The sequence below is a fragment of the Thalia democratica genome, chromosome 2 (genome assembly GCF_965202585.1).
Source record: "Thalia democratica chromosome 2, ktThaDemo2.hap1.1, whole genome shotgun sequence".
Taxonomy (NCBI): Eukaryota; Metazoa; Chordata; class Thaliacea; order Salpida; family Salpidae; genus Thalia; species Thalia democratica.
Genome location: NC_139166.1, coordinates 45,714,723 through 45,739,333, shown reverse-complemented (window position 1 = coordinate 45,739,333; position 24,611 = coordinate 45,714,723). Strand labels below are relative to the sequence as shown.

Sequence of the window (24,611 nt, the reverse complement as noted above, 5' to 3'; positions counted from 1 at the left end):
GTACTTAAATAAATTAGTAGGTTAAAATAATCTTAAAAGTATCTGCTTCTTAAAATAAAGTTTTGCTTCCCAAAACACGCCAAAGTTTTAGTTTCCTTCACACAAAAATTGATTGTCTGGCTAAAATACTTTTAACAATTACTTATTGTAACAAAACTCTGCTTTCTTTATTTTTGAAAAGGTACAATAAATTTCGTTTGAAAAAATAAGATTAAATTAAGATTAAGGTTATTTTTAACAAATAGTGTTAATTTTAAAATTCAAAGGTGCACAACATTTTACTTAAAAAAAATTATTTTATAAATTAAATATTATTTAAAAACATTTTAGAACTGAAAATATGGTCTTTTTTATTAATCTGATTAGTATTAGCTCTTATCTGTGTATCAAGCCAATATAATTTTTAAACTTTTTATATATCGGTGGAATGATCATCAGCAGCAAAGTCTAAGCGCTTCTGATCGGCTAAAATTAGACTTTATCTGTATTATGTTTAAGTCAATAAAGTTTTTTTTTCTTTTATTTGTTATATTTTTGAATAAAATGGGTTTTGGGTCGGAGTTTAGACTTAAAAAAATCTGTAAAATAGGTTGGAGATAGGTAATTAGACTCAGGTGTTTTGTTATTTTACTAAGTTTGCATAATGTTATGAATGAAAAAAATTCTAGTCAATACTTCAGCTGACCAATCGTAATTCGAACATTTTGATTTACTTCACAAAAGAAAATTATTTCCACTTTTTTTAGTTTTTGGTAAGCTATAAAATATAAAAAACACTTTTTAAGATATAGAAACTTGATAACTAGGTCGGTTCGGTGATACTTAGTATTTAATTACTTTTTTAAGGAACGGGTCAAAATTTTACGAGGACAAAATTGCACGAGGGCACAAAACTGCACGAAGATACTTTTGCACAAAGACAAATTTGCACGAGTTGACTAAATTGCACGAGGGAACAAAGCTGAACGAAGACAACTTTGCACCAAGTGTCAATTTTGCTCGGAGGGTCATTTTTGCAGGAGAGTAAAAAAAAAATTAAAATAAACAAAAACAGAAAAAAAAAACTAAAAGATAAATTAATAAAAAACATAAATAAAAAAGTTACTGACCAAGGGTAAGGGTTAGGGTTAACAGTGATAATAAAAACAAAAATAACCAAATAACAAATAAAGATTATTAATAAAAAAAAATGTATAAATAAAAATAAACTAATTAAAAAAAAACCTACCGACCGAGGGTAAGGGTTAGGGGTAACAGTGATAGAAAAAAAAAAAATATTAATATAAATAAAAAAAGTTACCAACCGAGGTTAAGGGTTAGGGGTAACAGTGATAAAAAAAAACAGCTAAATAAAATAGACAAAAAAAAATCGAAATGTCTTCGTGCAAAATTGCCTTCGTCCAAAAGTGACTCATCGTGCAAAAGTATCTTCGTGCAATTGTATCCTCTCGTGCAAAAGTGTGTTCATGCAAAAGTATCTTCTTGCAATCTTGTGTCCTCGTGCAGTTTTGTACGCTCGTGCAAATTTGACAGCTACCCGCTTTTTTAATCTCATTTCAGTATTTTAAAAACTTTTTGTAATATAAGCTAAATTCTTTGACATTATCTAACAATTAAATCACTCTACATCACGATTCACGGGTATTAATTTGCGAGCCGAACTGTATAAAAAAAGCCTTCCGCGGGCCGAAGTTATTTCAAAATATTAGTATTAATTAATATAGAAATACTATTTTCAATCTAGAATGTGATTAAATAAGCTTTAGTAATGAGTAAATTTTAGACTAATAGTTTAAGAATAAGTTTTTACTACAAAAACATATCTTATCACTGTTTCGTAAAATGTATGTTTTGAGCTGAAATGTACCTCGCGGGCCGTATATTTTGGCTTTGATAGCCGCAGTTTGCCGACCCCTGCACTACATAATTGTAATTCTATAATAATAAGTATATATGCTCTAAATTAGGTAAAATGTTATATGTACTCAAAAATATAATTGACTTAAGATTTGAACATCAAGTAAAATATTTGTTAAAATAAAATAGTATTTTTTAGACAAAAGTTTTTTTTTTAAATTCGAAAGCTAGTAAAAAAGGTTATTCTAATATTTAGATGAACTATATCTTAAAAATCTAAAATTTACTCACAAATGATAACATCAGTAGTATTTTTTATTGAACAACAAAAAAAGCGCTCAAATTACTAGGCCCTAGATTCTGGTGTACGAAAAAACCTTTCAGTTATCGAGTCGTACACCTTTTGGATACATTTTAACGTTATTGTACGAGACAAAAAAAAAAACAGTATCTTTTTAATTTTTAAAACTTGATTTACTTTGTAAATTCTTAATTAAGTTAAAACATTTTTAAAAATATGTATCCTTTGTAAAAAAAATCTACATTGTATTAGTTAGTTAAATATATATTTACAATTTTGTGACTTTTAAAGTGTTATACGTTGAAATTTATTAAAATAAGGTTGAAAGCTGAATAGAATCGCATATAAACTTTATTTTTCGTCTATATTAAAAAAAAGTAATTTATAAACTAATATTTTTTTTTAAAGACTTTTGTTTTGAAAGCCATAATGTCCTGTTTTTCTAAGGGTCCGATTGTACATGTTCCGGAATTCCCAGTTTTTTGCTGACTTTCGACTTTCAACTTTAAAACTTTCAACAAATTGTTCTTAGTAACAACAAAATAATATAAACAAAAACAAGAAGTATTAACTAGTTATCCTAGTAACAACAGGGTGATATAATGAAAAATTAAAAAAATAAACACTAATCAAACAAATATAAATGTGAGATTAACCCTCATACTATTTATCTTCAATACAAGATTATACATTTATATTTTTAAGCTATGATTAAATAGAAAATTTTATCATAGCTTTGTTTATTTTCAGATTTTGTTTAGAATTAAAAATGTTAAGAATTAAAATATTTTTTTTTTAATTTATAGTTATTTTTCTGAACAAATGAACAGTTGAGATTACTTAACAAAAATATTTCATTCATTTTGTAAATACAATTTTGTTTTAAAATAATTTTAATCAAAACAATGGTATTTATTAATTTTTTTTTATCAAAAAATTATATTTATTTGAAAAGACTATGCATGTTAATTATTTTCTAGAAAGTTTTCTCGTATACTTGATTAGTAACTTACAATATTTAATAAAATTTTTTGTCTTCATTTTTAAACTTGTAAAGCAAGCTTTTCTTATGGTCATAGAGTAGTCTAACATTTTTTTTAATATAAAATAATATTGGTTATAATATGCAAAATTTAACTATAAACTACAGTGCATATTTATTTAACTTAAAAGATTTTCTGTATTTTTTTAATATGAATTACTTTTTTATTAAGTCATTATGTTTGTGATTTTTGTTATATTTTTTCTTGAATCGAAGTACTACATTTTTTCCTTAATTAAAAGTTTTATAAGGTATGGTATTAACTCCTTTAGAACCTATCGAGTTCACTAACTTTGATCGCTCATAACTCAAAAGTTACTTTGAATTTTCTTAAGTCTTTAAAAACTTATGGTAGCTAAGTTGAAACTCTTAAAATTTGATAAACTAATGGTGGATCCCCCACCCCTACTGTTTTAATTTATAAAATATGATTCATATTTTTAAAGGGTCGCTTTTCAACCTTGTTACATTTTTATGAAACAAAACCGAATTGTATAATAGACTCATAGAATTAAAAAGTATTATCAAATATTTTATAAATTTCCAATAAACTAATTTAAGGGCATAGGGGGACTAAAACTTTTTTTTTCAAACTTTGTCCTTTTTTGTTTATAATCAGATAATATACTTGTTACACTTTACCGCTTGTTAGATTAAAGTAGCTAACAAGATATAAGGGACCAAAGTTAGATTCAGAGTAGTTGTTTATAAGTTTTAAACAACTTGTTAGAAACAGATTTTTATTTTTTTTTTTTTAATAAATAATATTTCTTTTTTTAATAATTTCTATCATTAAATTCTTAATGCCATTTTTTTTAAACAAAGAAAGTTAAAAATTTAAATTATGAGCTAAAATCGCTGATAAAATTTTAAACTAGCAATAGGTTGACATATTTTATGATTATTAGTGTTTTTTATCTTAATATTGTTGTTATTTATTTATTTTTACTATTTAATTATTTTTTTCAAAAAGAAAAAAATTATTTACTATTTTCAGTGTTTTTTGTGGTTGTATACATTATTATTTTGGTATAGTTAAACTCATATATTTGAACATTTATTTAAGTTTGTAAAAAAAAGATAGTTTTAATTAAAATGATATATTTGTTTTATACTATTTTTTAGTTTAAGCATTTATTTTTATGGAAACAGCTTTATTTTACTTTTTTTTTAAATATTGCAGCTTTATTTATTATATTTTTTTTTCAATGTTATAGCTTTATTTTACTGTTAATTATTTTTGGATAATTTAAAATAAGTTGGTAGTAGAGTCGAAATTCTTAAACACACATAAAAAAAATAAAAACATCAAATATTTTTATTTTATTTATTTTTTTTTTCTTTTTGAGAAAGATATTAAATGTTGGTTGTAAATTTTAATAATCTCATTTTTCAAAGAGCTCTTTGTTTTAGAGTTTAAATTTCTTTTTAATTTTTAGCTCAGCATAATTTTTATTAAATTGGGTATGCAACTCGATGACCGAGAGGTATTTTTGCTATTCAGGTCATTAAACCAAAAAAATTGTTGATCAAATTTTAACCAAGTTTGTTCTAAAATACATTTTATGATATTTTAAATTATATTTCTTTTAAAATGAAGGACGAGATAGGTTTTCGATGAATTTGTTTTATTTATGAGAAAATTGCCCTTAAAATTTTTAATTCTATATGGTTGTATCCTAATTATTTTCAGAAAATTGTTATATCTCAAAAGTAATTAGTTATTAGTTTTGTAAAAACTATCTTATAGCATATAACATAACATAAGCTTTGAAATGTAAGGCTTATTTATTTATTTAAAATGTTAGAACCCCTTATCCCCTTAACATTTTAAAAATTTAATAATTTATATTTGCTAGTTACTTCTTTCAAAATTAATGTTATAAAATTTTCATGATAACAAAAAACTAGCTTTTGAAAAAAAGAAGACAAAACTTTAACCTTTTACAATGTAAATCGTTCAATAACGACTGATCTTAGTTTCAAAATTCCAAAAAAAAAAACCGGTTAGGACTTAGGACTCTTTAAAAATTAAATGCTTTTCTTTCTATCAAGCTGCAAGCTATAAATTAAAAATTTTAATCATTATACAATTATTACGGCCAAAATGAAACCTAATTTTTTTTTTTATTAATATATTAAAATTAACTTTATATAAACTTGTTTATGTAAAAAATATAAAGTATAGTGTAAAAAGTGTAAATGTTAAGTATAGTTCAAGTATTATAATGATTTTAAGAAAAATTAAAACAATTTTTTCAAATTCTATACAAAAAATACTTAAAATTTGTAGTTATATGATAATTTATATGTTCAATAGTTAGCCTTGATTGTATCTTATATGCTTAAGTTGACTAGGCTATTTATTTCACAAACTATACAGTTTTAGTTATAGAAAATAAGTAAAATAATAGTAAAAGTCTAAATTTTAGTAAATTTTAGACTGTATATTAAATTTTAAGATTTTTGTTTAATTTAATACAAACTTGATTTAATTAGCTTAATAGTTAAAAATAAACTTAATCTTAATTCTTAAGTTCTTACTATAAAAAAGTTCTTATTGATGAAAATTGATTTTATAACGTAAATACCAATAATTTTCTTCTAAATCTTGTATTATAACCAAAATTTTAATTTCTAAACGTCAGTTTATTTCTTTTATAAAAATGTTAAGTCTATGTCATAACATTTGCTTTAAAAAATATCGTTGATTTAAAATTTGTTTGTCAATTGCAATTTTACTTTAAAATTAAAATATAATTTTTACTCATCCTTAATATCTGATCAAACTAGTAATATTTAATTTTGTGTAGTTATATATTTATTTTTTTTAAATTTAAGTTAAATTTATTTTAAAAATTTAACCCAAAAAAAATAGTAAATATTTTTGTATCATATTATGATCTTGATTTAGGTGAAATATGCAAACTGAGTGTATTATCGGTTTGTATATTAAACCTTTCGAATTTATTTTTTTTTTCTTCATTTAACGCTCAATAAGCGGTCGATAAGTGGTTTTCAGATTAGATTTTGCGATATGATGATGGATGTTACAATAGATAATAATTATTTTTTTGTCTCTGATTGTTCAGTTATAATTTACTATTTAAACATTTGAAGTTTTGTTACTGATTTGAATTTTTTGAGCTTGTTTTGTCCCTGATATTAAATTTTAATCAACTTATGATAGTAGGGGATTTCCGGAATTTCTACAAAATGACTCTTTTTCTAAGGGGTCCATCATTGTTATTACAACCCAAAATTAAATTGCAAAACAATTGTTCAATAGATTTAAATGGAAATTTAAATCATTATATAATTTGGCCTAGTTTTTTTTGTATATGTGTATGGTATTGGTTTGGATCTTGAGCTTCATAATTTTTAAGCTTAGGAGTTTTTAAGCTTCATTAAGACCCCTACACACCATGTCACTCAAATAATTGAGCTATGTAGTTGTTTTAAAGTATTTAAACTTAGAATGTTGGTATTTTTGATTTTTTGTTCCTTAAATTTTAGGAAAAATTTAAGTGTTGGCAAAGTTTCAATTTCTGTATGTCTTTAAACTGTTCAAAATATAGATTTAATCATTTGCTAACAAAAGATCCTAGTGAAAAAGGTTAACTGGAATAAAATAATTATATAGTTTTATAACAGTCGGATTTAACTTTAGTATTTTACCATTAATTACTATTATTAAAAAAAAATAATCTATAGAAATTATTTTGATTTTAATGAAATACACCTAATTTATTCTATGCTTCCATTCTTACATTACAGTAATTATTTTTTACAGAACCCAGTTGAAGTGTGTTGATTTGTTAACACACAGAAAATATGTTGGTACAATAAAGGAAAATTACTGTATAATTTGTATTTATATGTTTTTAAATAAATTTAATTGGTTTATGTATTCTCATTTATATCCTTAGCTTGTTTAATCTTTTTTATTTAAAAACTAATACATTTCATGTATTTTTATAGTTTTCATGTAACATGGTTGCCACACACTAACTGAAAAAAAGCTCATGATGGTTACAAATTTTAAGAAACTGAAACCTAATATAACTAGTTTTAAATATTTTGATAACTGAGATATTTTCAAATTTTTTATGCCAAACTCTGGACGGTTTGGTTATTTTTCCTACATTTCAATTTATTTTTATGACTTCTTATCTTTATTGTATAGATCCTAGTCGTGCTTATATCTATATAAGCAGTTCTTTTTTTGTTATAAATAGTGATCTAAAGGCACTTTAATACAAAAATTAACATTGCTCATAAAATAAAACATAAAATACATGGTGCTCATACAGTATTATGATTATACTAAATGTTTTATGTATACTGAAAATGAAAATTTTCCCCACTTATTTAATTTTGAGATATTTGTTGCATTTTTGTGGTTGCTCTTGTAGAAAGAAAAATGTGAATGCAAATGATCATAAAAATCAAAATATAGGGGAGGAGACGGTGAGGAGCCCATGGTAGATTATGCTTTCTATGGTCAGTATGGGCAGTAATGGGTTAAAAAAGGGTGCTTACTATTTTTAATGTATATTTAACTACTTTTTGAGTTTTTTGTTTTTATTTTTTCTTCATTGTTTTAAAGTTAACTCAAAGTATTAGTTACAAGCAAATAGTGCACAGCTCTATGACCAAAAGGTCTTTCTCTACACCAATCCATTGACCTTAGTTGTGAAAGTTCACATTTTTCTTTCTTTCTTGTATGATAGCTTTTAGCAAGGTTGCCAAAAACTCAGGACACTGAGGAGTCAGGATATTCTAAAGATTTTTTAATCTCAGGATGACTCAGGACAGCTCAGGATAATTCAGGTGATTTTGAATTTTATTTTAAAACTCAGGCTGACTCTGGAAACTAAGCTCTAAAAACTCAGGATAGTTTTAGGTTTACAAAAAAATTATTTAGGACAATTTTTTTTGAGATTGTGAATGAAATTTTTTGGTTTAGTTTCAACATAATGTTATTTTATTATAACAAATTATGTTGAAGAACCTGAATTTTATTAGTTTTGAAAAAAAAAACTTAAAGATTTCAGTAAACTCCCGATGACTCAGGACAGTTTTTGGTCACTCAGAACAGTATTTTTGGCTCAAAGAATGGCAATTCTCTTATAAAACAATAAACTATAAGTCACTTTTTGTAAAAAAATAAGATTATTTTTGAGATATAGTCATAAAAAAAAACAATACAAACATATGTATAGCAAATTTTTCATGGTCAATTTTTTCAGAAATTAAAAAATTTACAAAAAAAATATCTTTTTCTTTATTTTTTGAACTATTGATGTTAAATTTTCAAGAAATGTTTTTTGTTTGATAAGGAAAAATACTATTGTTACATTTAACAAAAAATTGAAATATGTTAAAATATATTTTTATGGTTTTTCTTTTATAATTGGTATTCTATTTTTTAATAAATCAAACTTTGATTTCAGCAAAACCCTGTCAAATTAAGGGCATAGTGGGGGTAAATCACTTTTCATAATTTGATGTTATTTAATTAACTTTTAATTAAGCAAAAAGTTGTTATTAACAAATATTTTCAATTCAAAACAAATTTTGAGATATAGCCAGTCAAAGTTGGAGACCACAATAGGTTCTTATTGAAGGCGCAAACTAAAATAACAAATACCTAGAAAATACTAAAAATCTACCTCATAAATTTTTTGAGATTATTACCACAAACTTTTAGAAAGTGTTCCCTGCAATATTTAGAAAATTCCGTTGTAACAAATTAAAAAAATATATATAATAAAAATAAACAATAATTTTTTAGTATTTTTGTCTTAAAATTTAAATTTAATTATTTTTTAATTATGTTAAGACAGAATTTTCTAAATATTGCAAGGAACACTTCCTGAAAGTTTTAGGTATTATCTCAAAAAACATATGAAGAGATATATTTTAAGTGATTTTTTATAGTTATTTGCAGTTTTAGCTTTCCATAAGAAACCTGTTATAGTCTTTGACTTGACTAGCTATGTCTCTAAACTTATTTTGAATTTGAAAAATCTGTAAAAAGCAACTTGTAACTAATTAAAATAATATTGCTTAAAAATTGCAGAAGATGATAAATTTTCAATTAACTAGTCTGTTTTCCTTTTTATTTTGTTGGTTACAAAAAGATCATATCAAACTCTCTGACTTTGTACCCTATCATATATTTTTTAGTAATATTAATTTTTAGTTTTATTAATTTAAATAACTAGGAACTAGGAAATCTGAGTAATTTTTTGCATGTAAAATAATCAAATTTAGATTAGATGAGAAGTAACAACTATCTACAATAAAAAATTATAAATTTAAGAGTTTGCCCCTATGCCCTTAATTTGCATTAATTTTTAAAACTGGTGTTGTAGACATAACTTTTCAATTTTATTTGAAGCTCTAAATAGGCTAGAATATTTGCTTTCTAGCTATCAATTATCAACAGCAGTTTCTTGCGACTATGCCTGCCTGATAATAAGGACGAAACCGGTTGTAGGATGTCTTGGATGCTGTTGTTGTTGGTCTTGTGAAGTTCATTGTTTATAGCTATCAATTTATAATAAATTATTTTTTTCCCTTTTCCAGTTGTTAGTCTTTCAAAGCAAAATTAAAAAAAAAAGCTTTATTCCTAGTCTATTGCAATCTCAGTCAAATGTAGATTTATTTTCAAAGCCCTGCAATTATAAATTAAGCTTGCTTAAATCTACTAGTTCTAAAATATTTTTTGTTACTCAGTGTTGCCACTTTTTTTTGAGTCAAAAAAACTGTCCTGAGTTATCTTGATTTTTTTTAATCCTTAAAAAAATAAAAAAAAGTTTCAAAATCAATAATAATCTAGTTGTTCAACAAAATAGGTTATAAAATATCAAAATATTGAAACTAAATCAATTAAATATATTACAAATCTAGAAAAAAAGCTGGCCTTAGAATATTTTCAGAAATTTTCTACTAAAAACAAACATGATAACTTGTACTTAAGAAGAACTAGTACAAACTTCTATAAAGCAAAAGTCCACCCTGTGTAATCTCACAAAAAGCACCAAACACTATTAGGGTAGGGGTAGGGAGAACAGCACATTTTTTTGGTACTAATTTAAAATTCTTTTTCAAACATATGATTTTGGTGTTTTTTGGCTTTCTTAAGAAGAATTTGTAATTTTTTTTTTAAATTTTGCAAAAAAAAAATCTTGCACGCCAAAAATCACATGTTTATGTATTTTTTGACTTTAATAGTAATAAAGTCACTTGTACATGTCCTAGACTTATAATTTATATCTTAAATGAAAGCTTATAATTATATACATCTGAAAACATTTTAACTGCTTTTGGTATATTATAGCGCCATAATCACACAAATTATTCAATTTTTTTGTTAAATTTGTACTTTTTTCTAATCTAAAAAGCAATTTCTTCTGCTGTTTTACTTTTAGTTTCTTTGATTTTTAATGTCAAGTGTAATGAGTCAGTTAACCAGAAATATATTACTAATGTAATGTTTAATTGTATGTTGATATAGATATTAAATACATTCTAAATCACTTTCAGTTATTAAATATTTTGATTGTTGAGAGCACCTGACTAAGTGTAAAATAATTAGACTTCTACAGCAAAATTAATGTATTTTCATTATTTAAATATAATGAGTTTTTATTTAATTAAACAATAATTATTTGTTCATATTAAGTTAACTTTTAAATTAGATTTAAGTATGTTATTGTTTTCACATTACTATTTAATGTAAGTTTTTAAAGTATTTTACATTTATATTAATTAAAACTTAATTTGTAAGTTTGTTTAAATGTTTCAGTTCTCTAGTTTAAAAGCTTTGTATCAAATCCTTTTTAGTTTTAAACTCATAGCAGTTTATTATTGTATATACTTTAGATGAATGCTATTTACAAGACTTAGCTCTTAGCAAGGTATAGAATTTTATCTATATACTATATGAAAGCTTATTCCTTGCTAAGAGCTATATTATACACATAGTATAATTACACTTTACTAGGTATTGAATTGATATTAATTGTTGTTTAGTTTATTGTTAAAGTTTTCTCGACAGTTATAATATTTAATAACTGAAAGTGATTTAGAATGTTTTTTATATCTATATCAACATGCAATTGAAATGATATTGAATTAGTTATATCTTTCTAGTTAATTGACTCGAAACAAAAGCAAATAAACTAAAAGTAAAACCAGCAGAAGAATTTGCTTTTTGTACTAGAAAAAAGGTACAATTTTATATAAAAATTTGAATATTCTGTGTAATTATGACGTCATAATATATCAAAAGCAGTTGAAATGTCTTCAAATGTATGCCTATAACTATAACATTTCATTCAAAATATAAATTATAAGTCTAGGACATGTACAAATGACTTAATTACTAATTAAGTCAAAAAATAAAAAACATGAGATTTTTGGGGTGGAAGAATTTGTTTTTGCAAAATATTTTTTTTATTATAAATTCTTCTTAATGAAGCCTAAACATATCCGAATCATATGCTGCATGTGTCCAGCAAACATCACCTAAGTACACCCCTACACTATTTCCATCTATATTTAGTGTTACAATGCATCCTTACTTATCCGGCCATGTTGGGAAAGCCTTTTTTTTTGTGAATAAGGTCGGATTAGCCTTTGGCTGGATAAGAACAAAATGTTATATTTTAATAACATACCTCATTATTATTATGCAATGCATATAATGAAATGTACACTTAATTAGCTGTTAATTTAACTTATTTTAACTTTCTTTATAAAACCAAAAAATTAAAACAGACAAAAAATAAATGAAACAAACCTTTGTTATATGTAGATATGTTTTTATTGTTAAGCATCAATTTTAGCTGAATTAAAAAAGTCTACTTCTAAATTTGAACAGGCCGGATAAATAAGGACCAGATAAGTGAGGAAGAACTGTACTAGCTTTATTACTATTTTTTATCTTGAAGGTACTATTTTTTACTTTTGTATCCATATGAGTCTTATGTTGGTATGTTTGCGTTTGATTATCTCAAGAAAGTCACTCCTATTGTTTACCAGTGCTTGGTTTATTTTTATATTTTTAAACTGATATTTTTCTTTAAAAGGAGAATTAAATTATAAACTTAACATTGCAATTAGTTTACTGAACACAAAATACTCATCATTTTAAGTATTTTAAGTTTAATTGAAAAAAAAAGTTTCAACAATACATTTGCTTAAATTCAAAAAAGTATTATCTTATCATAATTCTATGAAAATTAAAAAAAAAGTAAAAAAAGTTAAGTTCAATACTTTGCTCAAAATAACAAAGTCTGCCTTTCTAAACTCAATACTAATTTCAATGTATGATGATTGTTTAGAGGGTGCTGAAAATTTAAACTACCATAAAAGTTGAGTTAAAATGTTAAAATTTGAAAAATAGAAAAATTATACATTTAAGTGAGAGATATGTATTTAAGGCAAGAGGAAGGAGTCCATGCATTTTTTTTACAAAAATTTGGTCTTTATCTATAATTTAAAATTGTATACTATGAGATCGTTTTTACAGAGTAAAAAGATTAACTAACTTTTGAGATATAGTCAGTTGTGTAAAAAACTTCTGATACCAACACTAAGAATGAGAAATTTAGAATTTTCTGAGTTTTGAAAAATCTATAAGAATTTTCTGAGTTTTGAAAAATCTATAAAAACCTATGTTCTTCATTTTTCAATCAATATACCTCAACTTGTCAGGAAACGTTTCTTGCATTAATAAAAAATCTTATTTTAAATAATAAAAAAAAAGTTTAGAAAAAAAAAGTTTTTACTTTAAATTAATAAATTCCTACAAAAGCATTATTTATTATTAACCTAAGAAGATTAAACTGAAAAAAATTCAGAACTATAGCTTTAAAACTGCAGGAGAAGACATATTTATAATGAAATAGTCTTTTTTACCTTTTTACGCTTGTCCTTCCATAAGAAACCTGTTGAACTTTCTGACTTAGTACCATCATATTTCAAAGTTTATTTTAAATTTTACAAAACAGTAAAAAGCTACTACTAGCTAAGTTAAAGATCTTGAAAATAAGTTCAACGTATAAAAAAAGTCCCCTTACCCCTTATTGCCTTGGAGTAATTTACTTAGCTCCATTTAACTTCACCATGCTTGCCACTTTTGAATATATTCTAAAATGAGAATAACTTAACAAGCTTTTTTACAAATAGTGCACTCCAGTATATTGAAAGTCTAAAAGAGACCGTAGTAAATTTTATCCTACAGTTTTTAAAAGCTGTCTTTTTAATTGTCATCGTCAGGAATTTTCCTAGAATAATTTAGTCTGTACTGTCAAAGTAACTTATTATTAGCCTGCAAATAACACTTAACAAATAATTAAAATCAGTAAACCATGACTTTTGTTTTCCTCAATCTGATCTGTTGAGCACTAATTCCAAGAACAGTATGATCAGTTTTGGTAGTTGAATCAGAAATGCCACATACTCAGGATTCTCAGGATAGTTAAACTATTTTTTTTAACTCAGGCTGACTCAGGTTAGTTTTAAGATTTAAAAAAATCTCAGAACAGTTATTTTAGATTTTGAATTGATATTTAATTGATTTAGTTACAATATTTTCTTATTTTACAACCAATTTTCTTCTAGAACTTGAACTTTATTAATTTTAAAAAGTTAAATATTTTTTTTAAGGATTTGAAAAAACTTACAGGATGACTCAAGATAGTCACTCAGGACAGTTTTTTTTGAATCAAAGAGTGGCAACCCTGTTGAATTTATTTTAGTAACTTGAAGAATTTCATTATTAAGGGTATAGGGGGGTAAACACCCTTTTTTGGTTTTTAATCTTATCTTATATAGTTTTTACTAAGCTACAAAATGCTTTTTACAGATTTTAAAAATTCAAAATAATTTTTGAGATATAGCTGGTCAAAGTCGGAGCCAACAATAGGTTCCTTATGGGAGGCGCAAACTAAAACAGCAAAAATAGACTATTTTACTAAAAATCTATCTTCTCCTACATTTTTTGAGATAACTACCTCAAACTTTCAGGAAATGTTCCTTGATATATTTAGAAAATTCTGTCGGAAGGAATTTTGAAAAAAATAAAAAATAAAAATTTTATGTAAAAAATAAACAAAAAAAACAGTTTTTTTTTTGTTTTTTTGTTATAAAATTTTTATTTTTTAATTTTTTTAAATTCTGTTCCGACAGAATTTTCTAAATACTGCAAGGAACATTTCCTGAAAATTTGAGGTAGTTATCTCAAAAAACGTAGGAGGAGATAGATTTTTAGTGATTTCTAGTTATTTGCCATTTTAGTTTGCGCCTCCCATAAGGATCCTATTGTTGCCTCCAACTTTGACCGGCTATATCTCAAAAATTATTTTGAATTTTTAAAATCTGTTAAAAGCATCTTGTAGCTTAGTAAAAACTATATAAAATAAGATCAAAAACCAAAAAAGGGTGTTTACCCCCCCCTATGCCCTTAATTGAATAGAAAATTAAATATTTGGTTACATAAATTTTATTGTTAAAATTAATGAGACCAAGGAGCTTTTGCAGTTTTTAAGATTTCATGTTTTTAAAGAATCACCCAACAGGAACTAAATATATAGTTCTAATTATGCATTCTCCTAGATCTTTAAAATCCAAGTTTTTTTTATTTCAATAAGTCTTGGTTTATTTTAATAGTTAGAAAATATTAGTGTTAAACTCAGGGTTGCTACTCTTTGAGTCAAATAAAAAATTGTCCATAGTCATCCTGATTTTTTTCAAATCCTTTGAAAAAGTTTGTTTTAGCAATTTGAAATAAATATAAATAGAGTTCTTCAACAAAATTGGTTATAGAATAACAAAATATTTTAATTAAATCTCATTCAAAATCTATAAATTTAGATATCCTAAAATTATCCGGAGTTTTTATAACAAAAGCAAAACTATTCTGAGTCAGCCTGAATTTAGAACTAAGTTTAAAATATATTGAGTTATCCTGAGCTGCCCTGACTCATACTAAGATTTTCAAAAACTTCAAAATATCTAGAGTTATCCTGAGTATCCTTAGCATTTGGCAACCCTGAAAACTACTCTTGATCATCATCAAGCCCTGTCAAAATATTTTCATTAACTTACAAGCTTGCAAATCAAAACTCCGTTTCATTAGACAAATTTTTAGCAATAAGAAATATATAATATAAAGTATAAAATAATAAATAATATAAAGTTATGTAAAATTATATAATTTAAAATAGTATAATAATTGTACATTTCATGGAAACTAAAATTTGCTTTTGTAAACTTTTCACAGGGTTGCTGCACACACAGAATAAGCAAGAATGTTTTAGAATTTTTTGAAAACTCAGGATGACTTAGTGTAACTCAGGATGACTCATAATATATACTTTTCAAACTCAAAACAAATCAAACCAGTATGTTTTTTTTAAGTTTCCGGTTAGTTTTGAAATTTCTGAAAGTCTCAGGCCAGTTTTTTAGATTTTAAATGATTTTTAGTTTCCAAACTTCGTTATTTTGTAACCAATTTTGTTATGAACCTAATTTTTACTGATTTTTAAAAGTTAAAAAAAAAATTTAGTTCAAAAATAAAATTTAATTCAAAAAATCTCATGATGACTCACGACAGGTTAAGGTCTCTCGGAATCAGTTTATTTGACTCAAAGAGTGGCAACCCTATTTTCACTAAAGCTTTTTAAAGTATTTTAGGTTTACTATATTTACATTTAGAGTACATTTAGATTTGTAATATGCTACTCAACCACACAAAAAAACCATTGCAAATTTATGGAGGTGTTTTTCAAAGGGGTTTTGCTACAAACTCTCATATTAGCCCAAAAGCATGTGTGGTAGGAAGTGGTCCTGCAGCTTTTTCTGTGTGTCAGACTTTGCTTAAAAATAACACTGATGTTCAAGTAGATATGTTTGAAAAACTACCTGTTCCATTTGGGTTGGTGCGTTACGGAGTAGCACCTGACCACCAAGATGTGAAAAACAGTATTAACAACTACACCAAAACTGCTAGTAATAGTCGTTTTAATTTTCTTGGAAATGTAAATATAGGTAAAGATATTGAGGTTGAAGATTTGTGCAAAAACTATCATGCAGTTATTTTGTGTCATGGGGCTCAGGGCGAAAGAAAACTGGGTATTACTGGCGAGAGCTATTCTAATGTATTTACATCTAATCAATTTGTTGGTTGGTATAATGGTTGCCCTGAGCAGCAAAATTTAGAAATTAATTTGAAAGGCAAAAGTGCAGTAATAATTGGTATTGGTAATGTAGCTTTAGATTGTGCACGCATGCTTTTAAAACCAACTTCTGATTTACAAAGTTCAGATATATCTGCTGATGCAGTTAAGATTTTAAAAGATTCCACCATTTCAAATGTTCATGTTGTTGGTAGAAGGGGTCCATTGCAAATGGCTTGTACTCGTAAGGAATTGTCTGAAATTTGTAATTTAAATAATGTTGAAACATTAGTAGATATGTCATGTTTTTCCTCAAACATTCTTAGTGCTGTAAAGAAACGAAATTTATCAAAAAGAAAAATTCAACGATTAATAAAATACCTTGTGTCTGTTTCTAAAGATTTTACCCAGAAAAGTACATCAACTAATGTAGGAAAACAATTTAATATAAATTTACTGTTAAGGCCTGTTGAAGTTCTTAGTGATGATGGTTTTAAAGCTACTTCTGTAAAGTTTCAAAAAATTATAATAGTAGAGACAGATGACCCATATAATCCTTACTTTGAAGTGTCTGACGATTTTATTGATATCAAGTGTGATCTAGTTGTATCTTGCATTGGGTATAACTCAAACAAGATATCATCTCCGCTACTAACATACTCTAAAGACAACCTTGTGCACACAAAAGGAGTTATAAATGCAGAACATGGATTATATGCTGCTGGCTGGTGCACCAGTGGTCCTGTTGGAGTTCTTGCTGACACATCTAGTAGTGGTCATGATATAGCTTATCAAGTTTTATCAGATTTACCTAGACTTATTGATTTAAAAGGAAATTGCTTTGATGAAAAACTTGTACCTAGTAAACTTGAAAGTAAAAGTATAAGTCATATTAGTTGGAGCGGATGGGAGAAAATAGATCAGTTTGAGGTTAAGAAAGGTAAAATAAATGGCAAAGTCAGAGAAAAAATTTTAGACCTTAATAAAATGATATCAGTTTCCAAAAAATTAACTAATAGTGGTGATGCTTAAGTATTTATATTTGATATTTTCAAATTTTTTCAAACTTTTATAAGAACTTTCTTTGCTGTATAAAATTTTGTTTCTGAAAAATCTATGTAGCTGCTGCATTTAAGCTAGGTATTTGAAGTGTAGGAAAAATTTGCTGTTTTAGAGTACTATGAAATTAGAATTAATGTTGAAACCTTGTGAATTAACTTGAACATAAAACTGATTATTGGTAAACTACCTATTTATAAAGCTTGTTAAACTTTTATTAGCTTTACAGTATTGTATTACTTTTTGTGTGAAACTATGTATATTTTTATATTGATTTAAAAAAAATGTATGAAAGTTTTATACAAATAATTTATATACATTAAAAAAAGTAAACATCGTGCAAAGATCAAGCCTTTATTCTAAGTAAATAGTTTTAGAAACGTGTTTAGCTAATATAGTAAAATTATAAAAATAATAGGTTTTGGTGTTTTATATTTGTTGACTTTTTACTTACACTATGATTTTAAATCAAGTTTATTAAAAAAATATTTAGTTAAGTAATCTTAAAAAATATTAAAAAAGTATAGATATTTTTTTAAAGATTGTATTAGTTCAAATAAATATTTTCTGCCACTGCCTTTTTGATCTGATCTTTTTTTTTTATAACAACATATAACAGTTAAAGAGCGTTTCAGACATTTTATTTTGAAAGATACATAATATGTTTTCAGTTTAAATGATTTATTGAAATTAGGTTTATACAAATGATTGTTCAAAAATATAAATTTAAGTGTTTGTTAACAAAGATCCGAGCGAAACAAGCTCACTGGAATATATATTGATAACAAATTAAACAGTATTCTTTCTTTATTACACTAACACATGTTTTATTGCAGGGGTCGGCAAACTGCGGCCCGCGGGCCGCATTAAAATTTTGTTTCAACTAGTTTAATATATTGATACTCTCGAAAAAAGAAAAATGAAATTTTAGTGTTATCTAAAGGATAATCTATGGCATAAATTATTTTTGTTGAAAATAATTATCCTTAAATATGTTTTTTAATGCAAATAAAAAACGTTCTTTTTTTGACCTGCCGATCCGTGTTTTAGTGTAATAAAAAAAGAATAATGTTTAATTTGTATATATACATATTTAGTTAAAATTATTAAGATTTAGTTTTAATTTACTTTTACAAAAAAGTACAGCTAAAACAACATATTTTTTTGATAAAAGACTGTCAAGACATTATTTTAGTATGTTTTCAATTCTTTAAAAAGCTTAAATCAAGTTGGAAAACTTAAAAAATAAAATCAGTTTCTAAAAAGGTACATTCTTTTTTAATCTTAAATTAATTGAACAATGTATGTATATGTTATGATTTATATACATTTTTTCAGGTATGACGCCATAGCAATATAATTAACTATAGTATAAAATAACCACAAGTTTGCATTTGAAAATAAAAGTTTTTGTTGTTGAAATAAAGAATTCCAAATTTGAAATCGATACACTTTACTTAAGTTGTAAAAAAACGCAGAAATGACAAGCGCACCTTTTATGTCTGGAGCTGTTGGCAACCTTAACAACATCAATCATATTGTAGAAAATGTTTTAAACAACAACAATGCTGATATACTTGAGCAAAGCAGCGATACAAAGATCAAAATGGAAGACAAAAAGAACAATAATTCTTCTAACATTGGTGATACTACTTTTTCTACAAATCATTCAGTATTGGTTGGCCACCAAAAAACGGAAAGTAAGCCAAATGAGAACATAGCAGGAGGAGACGTAAGAAAAAGTGGTGCTGCTATGATGAACAACGACTTGGAGGCTGTAATGTCAAAATTGAAAAAAAGTTGCAAGGTTGATCAGAAAACTGATTTCGTTTATAAGAACTTTGAAGGTCAGCCAGTTTTTCCTGCATTAAACACGATTCCTTCGGATGAGTTTGATATTGACATGTCAGATGATGATGAAGAAATTAACGAAGGAGTTAATTTGCTTCTTGATCCTGGAAGCCTACTTGACAATGAAACTCCATGCGTGTTATGTGATTTTAGCGTCACTGACATTGATTCCACTAAAAAAAAGCTGGATTCATATCTCGCTCATTTAATAGTCAAGCATTGTCTTGTCATTTCAGATTGTAATCAAATAACCGACAAGCAAAATTACTTTCTTCACTGGAAAAATCGATTGAAGAATCACAAGCTGAGCGACTTTTGTCACAAGATTCTCACCAACTGCGGACCGAAAGATTTTGGACCAAAAGAAGAGTACTACTTGCTCAGTGATTCTCTGCCCGAAGACAAGGAGGTTCGCCAAAAACTTAAGTATGTGAAACTCAAGCAGCTACTTTTAAGACTGGAGTTTGAAAGGAAGGACTGCAACTTTGAAAGAAACTGCTTGTTTTGCAACAAAGTTTTCAGAGGCAACAGAAAAGATCTCTTCTCTCACATGTCCGAGGCGCACAACTTTCGTCCGGGACACCCTGACAATATGGTGAATGTTCGAGAGTTTCTCGATCTCATTGAGAGCAAAATGAACAACTTGCAGTGTTTGATGTGCGAAAACATATTTAAAGATCGCGTGGCTTTGCGAGAACACATGCGCAAAAAGAACCACAGAAAGCTGAACCCCCAAAACAAAGAGTACGACAAATTTTATCTGATCAATTACACTGAGCTCAATATGAACTGGATTAAAATTCACCAAGAAGCTGATGATGTCGACGAAGACGATTTTGAAGGTTGGCCCGAAAAAGAAGGGCCCGGTTTTTGCTTTTTCTGCAACCAAGCTTTCAACAGCGTTTCCGCAATATTTGATCATATGAAAGAAAAACACAGCTTTGATTTTCTTGCCCTATGCAAGTCGAAGTCGTTGAGTTTCTACGAAAAGGCTAAAATGATCAACTATATTCGAAGTGAAGTTAATCGCTTGAGAAATTGCAACGCTCAAGAAAGTACTGCAAGCATTGAAGAGTATGTAATAGATGCACTTCAAGAAGGGGTCATTTGGAACCAGCCTCAATACTACTTTCCGACATTGAAAGACGATCTTGTTCTCAGACATATTTACCTGCAATCTAATGTGTGGGATTATGAAGATTCATTTATCTTGAGTGAGGACAACAACTACCACAAGGTTCTTGAAAACAGCATCATATCTGATTTGATATCGACGGGTGAGTTAAATGAAAGTAACGAGGAAAACACGCTCAAGTTGAATGCAAAAAATTTTCTTCCCAAAAATATAACTCATTCCATATTTCCTTACCAATAAAATTCCTGCTTCCCTACCACCGGTTTATTAACCGAACTTTAGCTCATGTTGATTTATTTTACTGCCGTACAAGGTGCTTTTGTCTTCATGACTAGATCGTTTTTTTTGGTATTGCTCAAGTTTATGTTGGACACTCAGTTAGCTGCTATACTCGGTTTTGTTTTGAACCTAAACTTCTACATATTTTAACTTGGTATTTTGCAAGTAGTCTTAAAAATTTGAAAAAATAATTGATCTATTGTTTGGCACCAAGTAAAATTAGTTTATCAAATAAACAAATTAATGCATGTTGTTGTGAGAATGACAATTTTCGTTATGCATCCTGTTATTAGTTGCTTTTATTACGTTTTATCGCAATGTAAACGAAAACAAAAAAAATACTGTGTAGTAAATAAATTAAATTGAGAATCGTTTGTCAAACTTGTCGGTAACATTTTATCCAAACCAAATAGTATAATTTCTATATAATATGTCTATTGTTAAACTATTTTTATACGATACATACCAATTTTAGAAATTACATTAATTTTATCTGTCCTGAATATGAAAACAACTAGAACTTGTTGTGACAATCTTTAACTGCACTTTACAAAAAGAAGAACTTTTGAAAAATTAAGATTCTAATTTAGTTAGTGAAAAATTAATAATTAAAACTTTTTACAATTTTTGAAATAAGTTTAAAGAAGTAAAGTAGTGTTAAATTGCTGAAAAATGATCACGTTACCGTTTTCTTTTAAAACCGACAAAACTTAAAGAAAACCATACATAATAATGAATGTATTAAGCTGATTAATGATTAAGCTAAGTTACCTAAGCTGAAAAAAGGTTACTTGTATAGTGATCATATAGTTGTACTTTAGTACAGTTGAGAAAATCTAAAAGAATAAAAAAACTTCATTTTGAAAAAATCATATGTTAATGTTTGATTAAGGATTTGAACGCTTATAATTGGTCAGCTAATTGATAACCACATAGAAGCTTAATTTAATTGTAACGAGTTTTATCAAAAAAACAAAGAAGTTAGTTTGATTTTTTCGTTGATATAGTTTTTCATATTAGTCAACTACCCTTTCCAATTAAATCCATAAAAAAAAGCTAAAATCTCTTTTAACTTATTTAAAAAATATATGTGACTAATCACAAGAACAAGTCATTTCTTAGTTGTTTTAGATAAACACTATAGAATAAATTGTTGGTCTTAAGTTCTGAATGATATAGGTTTGGTGGGTGCAAGACGATATAATTTTATCTTTTTAAATATAGTATTTTAAAATTTGTTAGCGACTATCATAATATTCGTTAGCTGGAATTTCTGGGTACATTTTACTTTTTGAGGTATGGCCCAAAGATTTTTTAACTTGGCAAAATATGTCTTTTTTTTAATAATTATAACTATCCTCTTTTCATAAATCCGACTCGATAACCAAAAGGTTTTTTTTCGTACACCAGGTCCCGAGAAAAATATTTTGAGGATTTTTTTGTCGTTCAATAAAATAATAAATTCACGGTATCTAGTTTAAAAGAAAGTAAAAATCATAAAATTTTAAGTGAGCTTAAAATAAGTCTTAAGACAAATAATGGTACGTTAGAAACTTATTTATTTTGAGCATATTTAGTTTAAAGTAAGTTTATTTTAAAATTTGCTGAACCCCAAATAAATTTGTAAAAAAAAACTAGGTACAACTAAATTAGTTATTTTAATATTAACTGTTAGTTCGAAATATTTAAACCAAAGTAAAAAATATTTTGCTTGTAGATCATAGTGGAAGTCTTGTTAAAATTATTTGAAAAATAGGCAAATTATTAAAAATAAATTGTAATTAAAGTATTCAAATTATAAGAACAATTTAATATCAGTTTTATAATTTTTTACTACTTGTTGTTCTTTGTAAGTTAAATTCGAACAAAAACTTTAAACTAGAAATAAAATCACTTAAAAAAATATACTCTTCTTTAATTGCTGTTTTGTTTGCTAAAAAGTTCTATTATGTACAATAACAGTTATCTTTTTAATACATGCTCTTTATTTTATATTTTTACAGGTCTTGTTTAGTTTGTTTGTTCTTAACTAACTAACAAAATCAACTACGTTATAAAAGTATAATTTTTTACTTCTCTGAATTATAGTGTATAACAAACTTGTTCACTTAAATTTTTAAGAATAAAAAAAATTTTTTTTTTTAAATTTTTACTTAAAAGTAAGATAATCTAAAGAAAAATTTTGTTTAAACCTATTTAGTTGTAAACAAAGACTAAATGAAATCTATGAACTTCTTTAAAAACTTTTTAGTGATTTTAAATACTAGCCTTAACTTTAAACAAATTTACACATTAACAAAATTCAAGCTTGTAACTAAAAATTATAGTGTTTATTATATTATAGAGAAAATAAACATAGTTTTATTATTTTGTAAAAAGGTTTTGATTAGTAGTCTATAAAATCAAGAACCGGAACCGGACCAAATTTTATAACTAGAATCTGGCCTTATCCGGAAGTTAGTGAAAAAAGGCCGGATCTGGATCTCATTTCAAAGTTGGTAACAAAATAAATAACTATAAGTTGTTTAAAAATAAATTTTCATGCTTAATTTAAATTAATTAGCCTGTAAATTAGATAGTTTTGTGTTTTGTTCAATGTGTGCTCTAATAAACTCTAAGCTTAAAAGTGTACTCTGTTATCGTTTATATCTTCTATAAGTTAATTATACCGTAAAAGTCTATGTCTAATAAATCTGGCCCATTATGTACAAAACGCTACCATATCAGGTCCACCGACTAAAGAAGTTGGCTAACCTTATCGTAAACATTGAAAAAGTGCACAAAAAGGATTTTATTAGTAAAAACACATTAAAATCTTTAACAAACATATAAATATTATAGTACTTGCTTGTAATAAATCGTAGAAAGTAAAATTACTATCAAACTAACACATATTGTTGTTTATTGAACGAAAAAAAAGCTCTCAAAAATTTGGTCCAAGGACCTGGTGAACGAGAAAACCTTTCGGTTATTAAGTCATACACCAGGATACAGTTTAATGTAATGTCCAGGATAATGAATACGCTAACAATCAATACGCTAAAATTAATACAGCAGTCAACATTAAAAATAAAAAGAATTTTGCCGGATCCGGGTATTAGTGAAAACAGGCCAGATCCGGTACACCCTTAGATTTAGATAAATTTGCTATCATATATACTTTTCAAACACAATAAAAGTTTATAAGCAAAAAATTATTTGTTTTAATGTAATAAAATTGTTTAACAGCTATTTTTTTCTTTAAACTAAGGTGAAAAAACTTCAGTTAGCTTTAAATATTTCCAAAAAAAAAAAACAATAAAAAAACAAGTTTAAATTTTGTGTAGAACTTAGTCATTAGAAAGCAATTAATCTGATTGAAAAGTACAGCTGTATTTTGCTTTAAAATATTTAACATTTTTACAACTTTGTAAATATTATCACAAAAATTGTTTTAGTACAACATATTTTTATTAATAAGTATATATTTTTTTCACATCATTGTAATTATAAAATGAGACTAGTCTTTTAACAGTTTTACTTAATGTTTTATTAAAAAAAAAACAACTAACACAGTGATTAAGAATATTAATTGATGTTAATTTTCTATCTATACGAATTAGTTCTTTTTATGTTTAAATTTAAAATAACTTTTAACCAGCTAAATTTAATAATTACTTTAAAAGTGTAAAAAATACCCATAACTATCATACTTCAAAACAAGTTTTTTCCTACCTAGAATTAACAACAAGTGTGGTCACACATCGCTAGCCTACCATTTATGGACTGAGCTTCCATTATGTTTAAAAAATCAAAGTCTTTTTAGAAAGTTCCAGGATGAATTTAAAAGTTATTTATTAAGTAGCGATTATTAAGTTCATAAGTGATCATTGCTACTCGTCTGTTTACTTTTGT

The 24,611-nt window shown here is 26.0% G+C and overlaps 2 protein-coding genes across 2 annotated transcripts; both read left to right on the top strand.

Annotated features, from left to right (window-relative positions):
- The first annotated feature begins 15,951 nt into the window (after positions 1-15,951).
- Positions 15,952-17,780, top strand: LOC145849856 (NADPH:adrenodoxin oxidoreductase, mitochondrial-like). Its single transcript, XM_082954937.1, has 2 exons — positions 15,952-16,199; positions 16,311-17,780. The coding sequence occupies exons 1-2, from the start codon at positions 15,953-15,955 to the stop codon at positions 17,423-17,425; spliced, it is 1,362 nt and encodes a 453-aa protein (XP_082811063.1). The 5' UTR covers position 15,952; the 3' UTR covers positions 17,426-17,780.
- A 1,020-nt stretch (positions 17,781-18,800) lies between these two features.
- LOC145829362 (zinc finger protein 277-like) lies at positions 18,801-20,992 on the top strand. The gene has a single exon (XM_082937131.1). The coding sequence runs from the start codon at positions 18,933-18,935 to the stop codon at positions 20,676-20,678; it is 1,746 nt and encodes a 581-aa protein (XP_082793257.1). The 5' UTR covers positions 18,801-18,932; the 3' UTR covers positions 20,679-20,992.
- The last annotated feature ends 3,619 nt before the right edge of the window (positions 20,993-24,611 follow it).